At 41.6% G+C, this 16,487-nt stretch overlaps 2 protein-coding genes across 2 annotated transcripts; both read right to left on the reverse strand.

The window, feature by feature from the left end:
* Positions 1 to 842: 842 nt before the first annotated feature.
* On the reverse strand, positions 843 to 8,133 carry LOC121395223 (cathelicidin-6-like). Its single transcript, XM_041568267.1, has 4 exons — positions 7,697 to 8,133; positions 3,192 to 3,296; positions 2,276 to 2,353; positions 843 to 1,351 (listed from the first exon to the last, which is right to left on the reverse strand). The coding sequence occupies exons 1-4, from the start codon at positions 7,883 to 7,885 to the stop codon at positions 1,142 to 1,144; spliced, it is 582 nt and encodes a 193-aa protein (XP_041424201.1). The 5' UTR covers positions 7,886 to 8,133; the 3' UTR covers positions 843 to 1,141.
* A 5,062-nt stretch (positions 8,134 to 13,195) lies between these two features.
* LOC108720046 (cathelicidin-7) lies at positions 13,196 to 16,048 on the reverse strand. The gene is made up of 4 exons (XM_018269416.2): positions 15,705 to 16,048; positions 15,260 to 15,358; positions 14,259 to 14,342; positions 13,196 to 13,519 (listed from the first exon to the last, which is right to left on the reverse strand). Exons 1-4 carry the CDS (start codon positions 15,969 to 15,971, stop codon positions 13,331 to 13,333), a joined length of 639 nt encoding a protein of 212 aa, XP_018124905.2. The 5' UTR covers positions 15,972 to 16,048; the 3' UTR covers positions 13,196 to 13,330.
* Positions 16,049 to 16,487: the final 439 nt, after the last annotated feature.

Genomic DNA, 16,487 nt, shown 5'->3' on the forward strand with positions numbered 1-16,487 from the left:
TATTTTATGAAAAAAAACCCCAACAAGGAAAAAAAAATAATAACCTTTTAATTTTTTGGCCACTTTTATTTTTTTGATATATAGAATTTTTTTTAGAAGAAAACACCCAATTCAAATTTTTTTTATATTTTATGAAAAGAAAAAAAACCCAAATAAGAGAAAAAAACTGCTTTTTAGTTTAGTTTTAGTTTAGATTTTAGCTTTTATAATGGGTTTATGATATCTCTCTGTACAGACTATGAGTAAACTTAGGGGACTGTTCCTGCTGAATTGTGCTTAGTACAGAGGAATACCTATGCTGCCATAGTTTTATGGGATCTCTCTGTACAGACTATGAACAAATTTAGGGGACTGTTCCTGCTGAATTGTGCTTAGTACAGGGAATACCTATGCTGCCATAGTTTTATGGGATCTCTCTGTACAGACTATGAGCAAACTTAGGGGACTGTTCCTGCTGAATTGTGCTTAGTACAGGGAATACCTATGCTGTCATAGTTTTATGGGATCTCTCTGTACAGACTATGAGCAAACTTAGGGGACTGTTCCTGCTGAACTGTGCTTAGTACAGGGGAATACCTATGCGGCCACAGTTTTATGGGATCTCTCTGTACAGACTATGAGCAAACTTAGGGACTGTTCCTGCTGAATTGTGCTTAGTACAGGGAATACCTATGCTGCCATAGTTTTATGGGATCTCTCTGTACAGACTATGAGCAAACTTAGGGGACTGTTCCTGCTGAATTGTGCTTAGTACAGGGAATACCTACGTGCCATAGTTTTATGGGATCTCTCTGTACAGACTATGAACAAATTTAGGGGACTGGTCCTGCTGAATTGTGCTTAGTACAGGGAAATACCTATGCTTCCATAGTTTTATGGTATCTCTCTACAGAGCAAATGTAGGGGCTGTTCCTGCTCAATTGTGCTTAGTATGGGGAATTCTCCACAGATTGAAAGACCACATGATAGTCATATGAGTAATTTCCCTTGATCATATATCTTTCCACCAATTCTAAGTGCTAAAAGCAAACCTATTTATGAAGCTTTATTAGTACATACAGTAGGCTATTTTACCTAAAAGATTACAGTTCCCCATTGGGTCTGGTTGCCCTTCAAGAATTAACACCCCCTACTGAAATGGTTACTTCCTTGCATAACCAAATAAATCAAAGATGCAGGACAAGCACGACATAGAACTGACATGGGTTTTGGTTGGTTTTTGGCGATTTCCGTAGCTGGAAACATTTGGTTTCACCAGAAGATTCAGATTCCCGGCTGCTTCCTGTAGGGGGGGGCTCGTCTTGTATTCCTTAACATTGTCGTCTAATAGATTTTCTTTCAAAGAGGGTTTCTGTGGGAGTAATATAATAGGTTTATTTATATTGATACAGTCAATTTTGAAGTATTAGAAACATCAGTTCATCTGTTCCATGCCATTAAACTGCCAGTGATCACTGCTCAATTACATTAATATTAGAGACACTAGAGCAAAACTAATCTCTGCTACAAATACAATTTCAAGAGAAGACAACTATCATACAAAGTCTTCTCCACCAAAAATGAGGCTTGATAGGCAAGAAGACATTGGCTTCAGATATAACCTTTGTAGAAGCCTTTGTAGAAGCCTTTGTAGAAACCTGTTGGTTCATATGAAGGACCAAAACCCAGAGGACTATGAATGTGCTCCCACATGTTCTAATTGTTGGCCATCGTCAAGCTGAGATTTCTTTGTCTGGAGAACTTGACTCTGCTCGGTCAGTATAATGAGGACTTTGGTTATTTTAAAGAACCTTCTCTATCTCTCACTTGTAAACATTAAGAAATGTTCTTATATAATCTTTTTATATTATGACCGTGTATTTTCCTTCCTATTGTAAATAGTGACACATCATTATACAATTAACCAAAGCGAAGGGACTGCTCCAAGCTCACCTTCCCATAAGCTGTTCCTTTAAGCGTCTCCACTGCTCAAACAAACATCAAGGCCAGAAGAAGGACGGCACTCCGATCATACAAAGAGCAAGTTTATTGCATTCTCCTGCAGGGATCTTATGCCTTACGTGTTTCAGGATTCAATCCCTTAGTCATAGGCCTTTGTCATACTAAGGGATTGAATTTGAAATACATAAGGCGTAAGATCAATGCAGGAGAATGCAATAAACCTTTGTTTGATCAGAGTGCCGTCCTTCTTTTGGCCTTGATGTGTCATTATACAATTACACAAGAAAGTGAAAAGAAGAAAAGAATAAAAAAAAATTAGAAAATGGTGACAAACCTCAGAAGTTAATGAATCACAGGAGACTTTAATATCTCTCTGTTTTGGATTAGAGGTTAATGTGCAGTTCTTTACCACCTGTAAAATAATAAAACCAAAATGATTCCTATAATAGAGAGAATGTGACTCAAGGACTGGTTACTTGGCATAGGTCCAGGGTTGGAATTGACTTTCCATCATACAACATTGAGCAAATATATACTTAGTTGTTAAAAAGTGGGGACAATAGAGATGGAGGATCAAATAAGGGGTGGATGGGTGTGGGTGAGAACATTGTGCTGCAGGGAGGTGAGGGAGCCAAAGTGGACATTAGGAAAGTGGTGGATGGACAAGAGAACACAGCGGTGAAGGAAGAGAAGTGGATGGGATGAGTTGAGATTGTAAACATGTAGGGAGAAATCAAAGTAGAGTAAATGTTATGGAAAGTGTTGGAGCCAAGGTTCAGGGAGAAGAAACAAAGCAACTGAAGTGCTATGGAAATGGATCCTGGTGCTGTTAGAAGAATATGAGGCAGAAAAAGGGAGGAGTGTAGTAGAGGCCATATCATGGTTGGTTTGGGTGGAATGGTGATGATGTGAATAAGTAAGGGTTGAGGGCTAGGTGCAAGGAGAAGAAAGAACACAGAGATATGGAGCATGAGAGGAGAGACAGAAGACATCTGGGAAGTGGTTGGGTGGAATTAATATGACACTAAGGTAAGAAGAGCAAATGGTCCTTGGGGAAGGAGTGTGGAACAGGAGAAGAGATTTGCAAGTTTGAGAAGGAATGTGTAGAGGTGGCAATGTTATTGCTGCTGGACATGACTTGGATGGATTTTGGTTTTAAATAAGTCTCTAAATTGTAGGATGTAGGAATGGAGGACATCTTTAACTGTGCTCTGTACAAATTATATCGATATTGAATTGGCTTTACTTACACCATTCTCTTTATAGGCACATGCTTCAAGGCTTTGTTGTTTAGTATTCAGGCAAATTGTCTCTTTGATCATAAAATGCAATTTACTTCCAGCTGGGGTACCAACCTGAAAACACACGAGAAATTCATTATGTTTTTTAAATATCATCTCCCTAATTCTGATGGTTTGGACCGCACTTTGTGGATAAAAGAATCTGCAGGGAGTGAGCTGCATATAGGCTAGTGGCATTTTGGGGGTAGAAAATATGAACAAGTACCTAGTTCTGGTGCCAATGCACCTGTTACACATGAGGCTGTATTGTGCGGAGGTGCGAGGGGGGCATGTAATAGCTTAATATCAAGGTGGCATCTCAAATGGGAATTTGGCATTTAGGGGCTGTGCTGAGAACTGAGCTGCTTCCCTCTAGCCCTGTACAACTTTCTAAACATCTCTGTCTCTGAGCATTGGCTTCGGTGATATACAGTAACATGGCCTCAATGCTCTCAAGAATCAGGTCCAGCCAGAAGTAGAAAGGCTCATAGACCAACCATGCAAATGAAATGGACATTCTAAAGCAGTGGCTTCCAAACTAGAGGAACTGCAGAGAAACCATGGCCTTGCTTCAGAAAGCCCAGCCAAAGGCCAGATATGGGGAGAAAACCTATTTGCAAAATGCTCCCGAAAACCTGAAATGTTGGAGGTAAATTAAAGCAATATTTGGGGGAACAGTTTTTTGATATGTCAGATATTCTCGAAAGTATGGCTGAACCTTGGGGCGACCTAGCAAACACTGAACTTGGACCAAACTTGTCCAATAACCACTCTTCTAAAGGTTTAAGCTGTGAAACAGGTAGGACCAAGTCTGAAATTGCAGAAACCCCCATATAGAGTTGGCTTATTTTTTCCCAGAATCCTTTATACGTCCAACCTGCCCAGTAGTGGGATACATCAAACATGCTAGAGAACAAAGAAGGATCGGCACACAGGCATTCAAATTTGCAGTGTTACCTGCTTGTTTAATGTGCGGACTGCAACGTTTCGGGGTAACACCCCTTTGTCAAGCCCCTTTGTGACCCCGAAACGTTGCAGTCCGCACATTAAATGAGCAGGTAACACTGCAAATTTGAATGCCTGTGTGCCGATCCTTCTTTGTTCTCTAGCATAAGGGAGGCTGCCGGATCCTCTGGGATTGAGCACCGGGCTGATTTGGTGAAGGGTGCGTTGGTTCTCTCTACCTTGGTGAGATACATCAAACATGGGCATGCAAAGGCCCAACATGTATACTGGGGGACGCAGAGAGTTAAGTAGGTGACATAGAAGGGTCCATCTGCATTGCAATGAACACATTACCAAAATAATATCATTCAGGCTTCAATGCCCAATTATTACAGTACAAATCCATTGGCTGCTCAAATCCCATCCCAGATATCAACTGAATGTTTTTTTAACTTTTATCGAGCTTATCAGCCTGGTCATATTTCACCCAGAGTATCACACCCACACCAGCCATTGTTCTGTATTTGTGTAGCTTTCTGTATTAGATTCCAATCCTCTAGACTCTTTCTCTCGGGCCTCTCGTTCCTACCTGAGTAAACACAGCCGCACTGAATGGCCGGTTTATTCTGCACAAAATAATGCTCTCATTAACCTTTGTCATATGATATTAAAGAAACCAAGTCTACAACATAAGCTCATTTCATCATGTGTCTGGCTTACATATTCTTTTAGGTGAGGAATGCATCAGTTATTTTTATGCACAAGCCATTGTCTTAAAGGGCATGTAAAGGCAAAAAAATTAAATCTCATCTTTAATGAAAAATAAATCTATTCCCAATATACTTTAATTTAAAAAATGTGTACGTTTTTATAAGAAACCTGACTGCATGCAATGAAATTCTCCCTTCTTTTACTGTTGTGGATAGGAATTGTCAGACGGTCCCTAACTGCTCTGCAGGGAAACAATCATACTTATGAACAGCAGGGGGAGCCCCCGCCTTACTTCCCAGCCATGCAGAACTCAAGCAGCTTTGTTTGTTTCCCTGTAGAGCAGTCGGCGACTGTGTAGAGATTTGTATTGAATTTTATTTTTGCCTTTACATCCCCTTTACTGTTTCCAACTCCAGCTGCAGGGACAAAGATCATGGAGCCAGATTTAAACAGATAAACTGGGATTCTATTTGGAGGATTATTTTGCTGCAGCCAGTGGTTCTGCAGAGTTGGAGAACGTTTATAATAAACAATACAAAAACTATAAAAATCCACATTAGATTACATGACAACACAGGACCCAGTGCAGTCTGTATATTCTGATTATTAATCAGTCTTGTGTATCGGCTTCTGGCAGATATTATTTGACTTGTGCTGTTTTGATCATTTATGACAATCCCTAAGCAGCCCAGATCACACTGAGCATGTGCACAGTCTTGGTCTTGCAAAGATGTTTAACAAAGTTACAAGATGGTGACCCCCTGTGGCCAACTTTGAAAGCATAAATCATTTGTTTGATTAGGCTTGTGGTGCAGTAAGTTCATGTTTATGTTTAGTATATAAAATACAGCATTTCTAGCCTGATTCTATTTTACACTTTAATTCTCCTTTAATGCATTACTTTCCATTACTATTCCCATGGACTACACTCTGTCACAATCCAGCAAAAACCTTTAGAACAGAAAAGATTAAAGTCAAATTCTGGGTTTTCCAGATAACATTGTGATCTAATCCTTCTTTTGTTTTGGATTTATAAACTCTGCCAGAAATCTTATGCAATGCGGGTCCTGCCTTCTGGTATCACAACAGTTACATTCACATCTAGTTCCTTGTACTTTCCCTATTATGCTCCTTTATTATTCCCCTTCCATTTGTTATTGGGGTGGAATAGATTTGCATTGCGCCTAAAGGATTAGACTTTATAAACCTCTGGCAGAAAGTATCATATTCTCTTATTTATCTAAACCCTAGAAGTTAAAGAGATACAATCTGTAGATACAATTGCTTTAGTGGTGGTGTACAAGTTAAAATTCAGTAAATACAAATGTATATTTATAAACCTCTCCATGTAATAAAGAAAAATAAACAGGCTGCCTATAGTAGCAGTGAGATAATAGTCTTTTGGAAGGGAGTGTGACTGTGGGATAGCAGGTATAGTAGGGAGAGATGGTGTCTATAGTAACAGTGGGATAATAGTCTCTGGGAAGGGAGTGTGACTGTGGGATAGCAGGTATAGTAGGGAGAGATGGTGCCTATAGTAACAGTGGATAAAAGTCTCTGGGAAGGGACTGTGGCTGTGGGATAGCAGGTATAGTAGGGAGAGATGGTGCCTATAGTAACAGTGGATAATAGTCTCTGGGAAGGGAGTGTGACTGTGGGATAGCAGGTATAGTAGGGAGAGATGGTGTCTATAGTAACAGTGGATAATAGTCTCTGGGAAGGGAGTGTGACTGTGGGATAGCAGGTATAGTAGGGAGAGATGTGTCTATAGTAACAGTGGATAATAGTCTCTGGGAAGGGAGTGTGACTGTGGGATAACAGGTATAGTAGGGAGAGATGGTGCCTATAGTAACAGTGGATAATAGTCTCTGGGAAGGGAGTGTGACTGTGTGATAGCAGGTATAGTAGGGAGAGATGGTGTCTATAGTAACAGTGGATAATAGTCTCTGGGAAGGGAGTGTGACTGTGGGATAGCAGGTATAGTAGGGAGAGATGGTGTCTATAGTAACAGTGGATAATAGTCTCTGGGAAGGGAGTGTGACTGTGGGATAGCAGGTATAGTAGGGAGAGATGGTGTCTATAGTAACAGTGGATAATAGTCTCTGGGAAGGGAGTGTGACTGTGGGATAGCAGGTATAGTAGGGAGAGATGGTGTCTATAGTAACAGTGGATAATAGTCTCTGGGAAGGGAGTGTGACTGTGGGATAACAGGTATAGTAGGGAGAGATGGTGTCTATAGTAACAGTGGATAATAGTCTCTGGGAAGGGAGTGTGACTGTGGGATAGCAGGTATAGTAGGGAGAGATGGTGTCTATAGTAACAGTGGATAATAGTCTCTGGGAAGGGACTGTGACTGTGGGATAGCAGGTATAGTAGGGAGAGATGGTGTCTATAGTAACAGTGGATAATAGTCTCTGGGAAGGGAGTGTGACTGTGGGATAACAGGTATAGTAGGGAGAGATGGTGTCTATAGTAACAGTGGATAATAGTCTCTGGGAAGGGAGTGTGACTGTGGGATAGCAGGAATAGTAGGGAGAGATGGTGCCTATAGTAACAGTGGATAATAGTCTCTGGGAAGGGAGTGTGACTGTGGGATAGCAGGTATAGTAGGGAGAGATGTGTCTATAGTAACAGTGGATAATAGTCTCTGGGAAGGGAGTGTGACTGAGGGGAGGTAGATTTTGTCAGAAATGATAATCAGTAGTCTAGTAGAATAAAACACTGGTTGGCGCAAGGCTTCTGAATGTAATGTCTATACTGACATTGCTCAACACCCTGGCATGTTATTATTTCACGAATAGCAGAGTTAAGCAACGTACCTGTTTATTCTGTAGGTCACTTTTGAGAAGCCTGAATAGGAAGCTGCTGTTGCGTCCTTCATTGTAGATGTTAACTGCCTTTTTAATAGTTTCAGAATTTGGGGAGCTGAATGTTAATCCATTCAGGGGTGCAGAGTGTATCCGCACAGCACCTCCAAATAGCAGCAGTAGGTGGCACCAAGTCTCCATCACTGACAATGTCCTGCTGGTTTGCCTTCCCCTTGACTTCTGACTGTGGCCTTTCTGTCTCTTTTTAGCTGAATTCTTCTCTGTCCTGTGAGCTCCACACTCTAATAGCCACACTCTAATAGCCACACTCTAATAGCCACACTCTAATAGCCACCTAGACAGAGGGAGTAGGTAGAACTGTTGGCCCAGGCCTGGACGCTTTCCATGGCATCAGGTTTCCATGCCCTACAGCACCTGGCACTGTCTATAGAGACACTGTTAGGCAGCTTTCCTAAAAGGCTTGGGAAGATTTGTTTACTTGTCTTAAAATATGAGTGCATTGTTTGTCAAGTGACAACATTTTATAAGCCGCATACCTTGGCATGGGCGAATGTGTGCTTTTGACACAGTTTATTTCCTGAAAGAACCCCTTTAAAGGATAAGTAAGCCTTTACAGTAAGTGAATGTAAAATTGATGAGGAAGCTATTCTAAGAACTTTTGCAATTGACATTCATTATTTATTTTCTTTTTCCCCCAAGATATTAAGGGATACATGTACTGTTAATATGAATAAATTGTGTTACAACAGCGCCACCTGCTGGTCAGTTTCCCACCAGTCTGACCAGCAAGTAGTCAAGGAAGTTGTCAGGAGAAAGAAAGAGGCTGATGTTCTTCTGCTTAGGAAAGATGTGAGAAAGGTTTCTAATTTTATTCCTAAGCAGAAGAACATCAGCCTCTTTCTTTCTCCTGACAACTTCCTTGACTACTTGCTGGTCAGACTGGTGGGAAACTGACCAGCAGGTGGCGCTGTTGTAACACAATTCATTCATATTAACAATACATGTATCCCTTAATATATTGGAATTAAAATAAATAAATTATCAATTGCAAAAGTGCTTAGCACCTTCATCAATTTTACATTCACTTAGTCTCTCACTTAGTCTCTTTCTCCTTTCTATTGCTTAAATCAGGGCCAGAACTAGGGGTAGGCAGAGTAGGCGGCTGCCTAGGGTGCCATCATTGAGGGGCGAACCTTAAAGAGGATTTTTTTTTTTGACTTTTCTTTTGTTTTTTTTTTTAAGCTCTTGTTTATTAAATAATCATTCCACCTCCCGCCACACCTCCCTCACCTTATCCCTCTTGCCGGCAAGTACTAGACAGCTTAAAGGAGAAAGAAAGGTTAAAACTAAGTAAGCCTTATCAGAAAGGTCCATCTAAATATACCAGTAAACCCCCAAAGTAATGCTTCTCTGAGTCCCCTGTCAAAAGAAACAGCACATTTCTTTCCTTCTATTGTGTACTCATGGGCTTCTGTATCAGACTTCCTGCCTTCAGCTTAAACCTCCAGGGCTAGGGCTTGAGCATGCTCAGTTTGCTCCTCTTCCCCCGCCCCCTCCCTTCTCTACTGTAATCTGAGCCCAGAGCAGGGAGAGCTGGGCTGGCACAGGTACATAGATACTTGGGGTGGGGGCAGTATGATCTGATCTATTTTTGGCTACTGCTGCTGCTGGGACAGGTAAAGATTGGGGGCAATATGATGGCTGCTGTACCCAGACTGTACTCAGACTGTACTCAGACTGTACTCAGACTGTACTCAGACTGTAGTCACTGTCACTTCTACCTAAAGAATATATCCAAAATGAGATCATTTATTACCCAAGATGCTGTCAAAATTCTTATCCACTCTCTCGTCCTATCACGTCTAGACTACTGTAACTCTCTCTTCCCCGCCAGAGACTGTCACCTCTCCAGTTTCTAACTTAATTGGCTTTCAGCAGAGAGTCCAGAACAGCTACCAGGTGCACTTTATAACAATTTAAGATAAGCAGGTCTCTTGGGGAAACTGTGACTTGCAGCTTTAAGGGCAATTAACCTTCATTAGCAAAACTGTAATAAGCCATAAAAAAACCCACAAAAATGTGTTCATACTTTCACAACCTGCCAATGAAACATGGTAATCAGGGGGCGTGGCCACACAAATGGGCGTGGTCAAAAAATGCCTCGCTCTGCACAACAAATCTTTTTGTCCCTCTTTCTATTTTTAAAATGTTGGGAGGAATGATACAGGTCATGGAACTCCAAGGTTACTTCTAATATACTAATATTTTCCAACAAGGGGGACTTTATTTATTATAATTTAGTGAGTCACGTGACAAAAACGACATCACTACTCACCGCTTATAACTGATGACATCACTAGTCACTACATATAATTTACAAGATATTCATGGCTTTTGTGTATTATATGGATATAACCAATTATTGCTCTTACTATTAGAATTAGGCCTTGTGCGAATGTCCTTTAAATTGTCACTTAACTATTAAGTTCAGTGAAAGATCTCTAATCAAGATTGAGTACATTTATTTTTGGGGAAATCTGGCTAAATATTCTGTTGATAAAGCAGACATGGGACATGAGGTCCCACATAGATATCCTGGGTACCCCCACAATGATGTTGTCGTAAGGATAGGAATGGAGCTTCCTCAAGTATCTAAGGCCTACGGAAGAGTCCTGCATGGGTGCAATTGGGAGGACCTGTGGCCAACCCTTTAGCCACCACTCAACACATCCCCCGACCAGGATCTAAGCTGAAACTTAGCTGCTGACCCAGGACCAGCAAAACTGGAAGTGACGTCACTCGTAGACCTGAAGTGATGTCACTCCAGCGCCAATTCATTTGTGCATAGGACAGGCAGAGTATGACACACACAGGGAGCATAGGACAGAGTATGACACACACAGGGAGCATAGCGCAGGCAGAGTATGACACACACAGGGAGCATAGGACAGAGTATGACACACACAGGAAGCATAGGACAGAGTATGACACACACAGGAAGCATAGGGCAGAGTATGACACACACAGGAAGCATAGAGCAGGCATAGTATGACACACACAGGAAGCATAGAGCAGCCAGAGTATGACACACACAAGGAGCATAGAGCAGGTAGAGTATGGCACACACAGGGAGCATAGGACAGGCAGAGTATGGCACACACAGGGAGCATAGAGCAGGTAGAGTATGGCACACACAGGGAGCATAGGACAGCTAGAGTATGGCACACACAGGGAGCATAGGACAGGCAGAGTATGGCACACACAAGGAGCATAGAGCAGGTAGAGTATGGCACACACAGGGAGCATAGGACAGGCAGAGTATGACACACACAAGGAGCATAGAGCAGGTAGAGTATGGCACACACAGGGAGCATAGGACAGGCAGAGTATGGCACACACAAGGAGCATAGAGCAGGTAGAGTATGGCACACACAGGGAGCATAGCGCAGGCAGAGTATGACACACATGGGGCAGCTAGAGTATGACACAATCAGGGAGCATAGGGCAGGCAGAATACCTTAAAATTGCCTACACTTGGGAGGACATTTGCTGGGTACCCAGGCGGGTTACCCATGGACTACTCAAATAGTCAGGGGATCAGGAATAGAGAGACAATATGCCTAGAGCAGCGGTCCCCAACCAGTGGCTCGTGAGCAATATGTTGCTCTCCGACCCCTTGGATGTTGCTCCCAGTGGCCTCAAAGCAGGTGCTTATTTTTGAATTCCAGGCTTGGAGAAAAGCTTTGGTTGCATAAAAACTAGGTGTACTGCCAACCAGAGGCCCATGTAGACTGCCAGTCTTAATGGAGGCCAATAAATGGTCAATCACAGCCCTGGTACCTTCAGGAACATTTTTCATGCTTGTGTTGCTCCCCAACTCCTTTTACATCTGAATGTTGCTCACAGGTAAAAAAGGTTGGGGGCCCCTGGCCTAGAGGAAACATTAAAATTGACTAAAATGACAATCTGGATTTCATCACTGGTATTGTATTTTTTTTTAAAAAAACATACTGGGTGAGTACAAGGCATTAACCCAATTAGACCATTTATATCAGACAATCTTTAGATTCACAGAATCTGGTTACACAATCTTTAAAACCAGTGCAAATTCTTCTTTTTTCTCTTAAACTGGCCTACAGGGATATTACAAACTATGTGGGAAGAATGTGAGGAATCAGCATTTATTATAGTGTTGGCAGAAATCTCTTTTTTAAAGCATAAAGTACAAATCTGGTGAGCAGAACCTGTGAGAGGGACAAAAAGTGAAAGTGATAACCATCTTGGTTGGATTAAAGGGACTAAAGTTGGAATAAACTAAATCAGGACTGTCCAACTGGCGGCCCGTGACCCCCCTTGTGTGGCCCCTCACATGAAGGTCTTACTGCTATGACTACATACCTTGTGTAAACTTTAAAAGGTATCAGCACTGAGATTTACTGGCCCCTGCATTGTTTACACCTCAAATTCACACTTTAATCTCCTGTAGTGTTGACACCTGTAACCCCCCTTGTATTGTTCAGACTTGTGACACCTCTATTGTTCACACCCCTAAAGCCCTGTACTGTTCACACCTGAGACCCAGACTGAAACTGCCCACATTGTTCACCTGTTCATGCAAACTGCTGAAGGGGCATAAGCACTGTGTCACTGTATGTAGCATATCTTAGAGTCCTGATAGGTTTCTCGGTCTCCTGCTGTATTCTGCCTTCCCTATGCTCCCTGTGTGCCATACTTTGCCTCTGCTATGCTCCCTGTGTATGCCATACTCTGCTTTCCCTATGCTCTCTGTGTGTGCCATTCTCTGCCTACCCTATGCTCCCTGTGTGTGCCATACTCTGCTTTCCCTATGCTCTCTGTGTGTGCCATACTCTGCCTTCCCTATGCTCTCTGTGTGTGCCATACTCTGCCTGCCCTATGCTCCCTGACTGTGTCATACTCTGCCTGGGCTATGCTCCCTGTCTGTGTCATACTCTGCCTGCCCTATACTCCATGTTTGTCATACTCTGCCTGCCCTATTCTCCCTGTGTGTGCCATACTCTGCCTTCCCTATGCTCTCTGTGTGTGCCATACTCTGCCTGCCCTATGCTCTCTGTGTGTGCCATACTCTGCCTGCGCTATGCTCCCTGTGTGTGCCATACTCTGCCTGCCCTATGCTCCCTGACTGTGTCATACTCTGCCTGCTCTATGCTCCTTGTGTGTGCCATACTCTGCCTGCCCTACTCTGTACTCTGTGGGACTTAAGCCTGTTCTGTTTTTTTTTACTATTGGGAAATTGTTGTTAGGGGCCCCTAAGGTATTTATGTCATGTGCTTGGGGGGTGATGTGTTATGGATTAAGGGTATGTTTATGGTATATTTAAGGGTATGACTTACATTTTTCACATATGGGTGATATTCCTGCAGTGAGCACCAACCATTTGGTTTTTTGGTTTATTACCCCTTTAATATTAGCTTTTAAATCCTGAACAGTGCAAAACAACACGTATAAAGATCAATTTAAAACTGCTCTTTTATTTTGATAAATTTAAAAAAAGTACATAACACAAGGAAGAGGCAGTCTTTGGCCCTGAACCCTTGCAGGAGTTCTGCGCCATCTGGAGCAGCCAATAGCACCCAAGAAAGTACTTCATGCAGAAGTACCTAGTTTTATTTGTGCAAGATCAATCATTTTGCCTACATCGACTCCAGCTATGGCAGATCCAGCGCCACTTCTTCCATCACCACGGCCACCACCACGCCCTCCACCACCTCGGCCTCCACCACCTCGGCCTCCACCACCACGGCCTCCATTTCTTGATCTTCTTACACGGAGAGGCTATGTAAGCAGAAGAGAAGCTCTGATAACAAATACTTTTGACAGAAAAACAGGTATGTGTATATAAAAACACTGTGGGGATGATTGACTGACATAGGTTGCACAGGGTCCATTATCATAAGCACTTCTCTCTTACACCTCCCACAATCCTGAGCAAGGCACAACTTGAGGTCAACAGGTTTGGCACCATGTACTACCAGTGGCTCTCAAAGCCTTTCAGTCCAAGGACCCCTTGAAGGACCATCTTTTGGCCAGGGCCCCTCTTAGCCCAAAACATTAGTGAAGGTATTTAGAAAATACAGGTTTATCAAGAGTTCAGACATAGTTTTAAGACTATGAAAAATAAAATACATATCCAGGTATATTTATGAGAGGCCTTCAGGCTGAGCCCTGTCACTACTCCACCCCCCAACCCCACAGTTTGGGAATCACTGCCTTAGATGTTTATTCAACAATAACCAATCAATAATATTATCAGTAAAAATAAGTCAAATCAACTGGTTTATTCTTGAATATGTTTCACCAGTCATCCAACTGGCTTTCTCAATTCAGAATATTGATATATCAGTTGGATGACTGGTGAAACATCTACAAGAAAAAACACAGCAAGTCCAGTTGATTTGACTTGTTTCTACAGCTATACCATGACCTGGATGAATGAGAATCTTCACACAATCAATAATATTATTTTTGGTAGCCCTCTTCTAACACAATAAATTGTTAGTAGTGACACACTTACAGCATTCTGGATGGTATCACAGGTTATGACAAAAGCCGGGAGTTCATCCTCTGGGAAGAAGCTAGCCGTGCACCTTTTCATTACCTGCCGGGGAGAGATCAACAAGGACTTTGAGCTATTGAGGAACATTTACATAAAGACCAATGAATTGTAGACATTGAACCATTTAACCAAAGCAATTCCACATCATGAATGTTGCTCATCTTGTAGGAGTTGACACTAAAAAAGAGCCACCGCAACTTTTTGTCACAAGGAAGGTGAACATTCTACTTTACCAACTTGCTTGCCCTAATTTACACATGTAAATTCAGATTTTAGTTTTATATGAAGGATTTCAGGAGTCGGCCAAAGCCCACTAGACCCTTACTGCTTGGGGAAAGAAGAACTGCTAGGGATGAATCATATCCACATTCCCAGAGCAGTGAGGGTCTAGTGGTCCTTTAGCATTTGGAACAATAAATGGTCAAGGACAATTATAATAAGCCCTTTATGCACCAGTTTATATTTAGCCTGATATGCAATAAGCGTTTCAAACTAAAACAATTTTCCCAAATAAATATAATTTTTAATGGACAACTCTATATAAAATCATTGGACCATCCCCTGGGAAAAAATTGCTACAATTTAGCCTCAAGTCTCTGTGGTCCTCCTATAAAATAAAAGAAAGGAACCGACCCAGGGTACTTTTCTGGGGAGTACATTGGCCCCATTTTTCTTCCATTCCTTGTATAGGATTTGTATAGTAATTATTAGAAGTTGATGTATATTACACACTCCCCCACCCTAAAACCATACAAGGAATACCTGGAAGCAGAAGAAAAGTGGTGTTGAAGTGCTCCCTGTTGAAATGCCCCAGGAGGGTAGGGGTTGCCTTGATAAATGGCGTTACCCTAAATGTCCTTGACCTTGAATTCTGTCTGTAACAAACTCAACAACCCTACTCCAAGCATAAATTATATTTTATTCCACCCAAGCACCCGTGTGCATAAGTAATGACTCACCCCATCCTCAAGGAAGTCACATTCCTGCACTATCTGGTTGTCGGATTTCTGGCACCCAGTCTCCTTTATGGTGAACTGAATCTGAGCTGAAGAACCATTCTGCAAAAGGGGAAAATGATAGATTGGAATATTATCAACATAAAAAAATAACATTAGAAGACTAGTTTAAAAATGATAGATTGGAATATTATCCACATAAAACAATAATATTAGAAGACCTGTTTGGGTCTTCTAATATTATTTTTTTTATGTTGATAATATTCCAATCTATCATTCGGCTTTAAATGAATTTAGAATAATACATATTTGGCCTTTATTGATATATGGTTAACCTACTGTCCAGTCGGGAATACAAACTGATACTGTTTTTGGTTGCTATGGCTAATTCACCTTAGCAGAATCTTAAGGTTTACTTCCCCATTAAAAAATCACTAGAATTACTTACTGTAAAGTAGTTGATATCACTATCGAAAAGCTGGAAGATGGAGTTGTCACTGGATCCTCTGTTGTAGTACTCAGTGCCGACTAGCGCTATGGCCGATATCTCCATGTCCGTCATGGGAATTCTGGGTAATGACACCCCATGTACTGATAGGCACAGAGAGAGCAGCAGGAGGGTGATCCCCATGTTTGCTGGATACATGAGCTTTCTGCACAGGTCAGGAACCCCTTTTATACTCACCCCATAAGCTAACACTTTGCATACAGACATTTTTATATTCCAAATATGATCTCTGGGAAAACCCACACTTGCACCATTAACTGGACTGTTGCAACATGGACCTGTTGTGACCGCCGGACACAAGTAAAAATCTGCAACTTCTACAAAATGTCACAAAAAAAGGAAGTTCTTTTGCCCATTGTACAGATTCCTGCACTTTCCCAAAATCAGTGTCACTAAATAAATAAAAAATAAAAAAAAAGTATGAATAAATAAGACCGACAACTCTATTAAATAATGAAAATTCCTCACCTGGTACAAAATGAAGGTGTTTGTTTAAAAGACTCCTTTGTGCAGCAGTTAATTCACATGTGGAAACATTAATATCTTACTTGCTGAGTTACTTTCATCTGCCATAGTAGTAAAAGATACTGTAACTAATGCTTCAGTCAATTAGGGGCAGATTTATCAAAGGTCGAGGTGAATGTTTGAATGAAAAAAATTTGTATTTCGAACTATTTTTTGTATACTTCGACTATGGAATTCAAAAATTTGAATATCGAAGTT

The sequence above is a fragment of the Xenopus laevis genome, chromosome 6S (assembly GCF_017654675.1).
Source record: "Xenopus laevis strain J_2021 chromosome 6S, Xenopus_laevis_v10.1, whole genome shotgun sequence".
NCBI classification, from domain to species: Eukaryota; Metazoa; Chordata; class Amphibia; order Anura; family Pipidae; genus Xenopus; species Xenopus laevis.

Excerpts from the sequence above, each read along its gene's own strand:
- LOC121395223 (XM_041568267.1), bottom strand. The coding sequence starts at position 7,885 with ATGGAGACTTGGTGCCACCTACTGCTGCTATTTGGAGGTGCTGTGCGG. Across the intron at positions 2,354-3,191 it reads GTGCCTATAAAGAGAATGGT|GTGGTAAAGAACTGCACATT; the intron begins GTAAGTAAAGCC and ends ATTATTTTACAG. Across the intron at positions 1,352-2,275 it reads GTGATTCATTAACTTCTGAG|AAACCCTCTTTGAAAGAAAA; the intron begins GTTTGTCACCAT and ends TTACTCCCACAG.
- LOC108720046 (XM_018269416.2), bottom strand. The coding sequence starts at position 15,971 with ATGTCTGTATGCAAAGTGTTAGCTTATGGGGTGAGTATAAAAGGGGTT. Across the intron at positions 14,343-15,259 it reads GTGACTTCCTTGAGGATGGG|GTAATGAAAAGGTGCACGGC; the intron begins GTGAGTCATTAC and ends TCTCCCCGGCAG. Across the intron at positions 13,520-14,258 it reads GTGATACCATCCAGAATGCT|CCTCTCCGTGTAAGAAGATC; the intron begins GTAAGTGTGTCA and ends CTGCTTACATAG.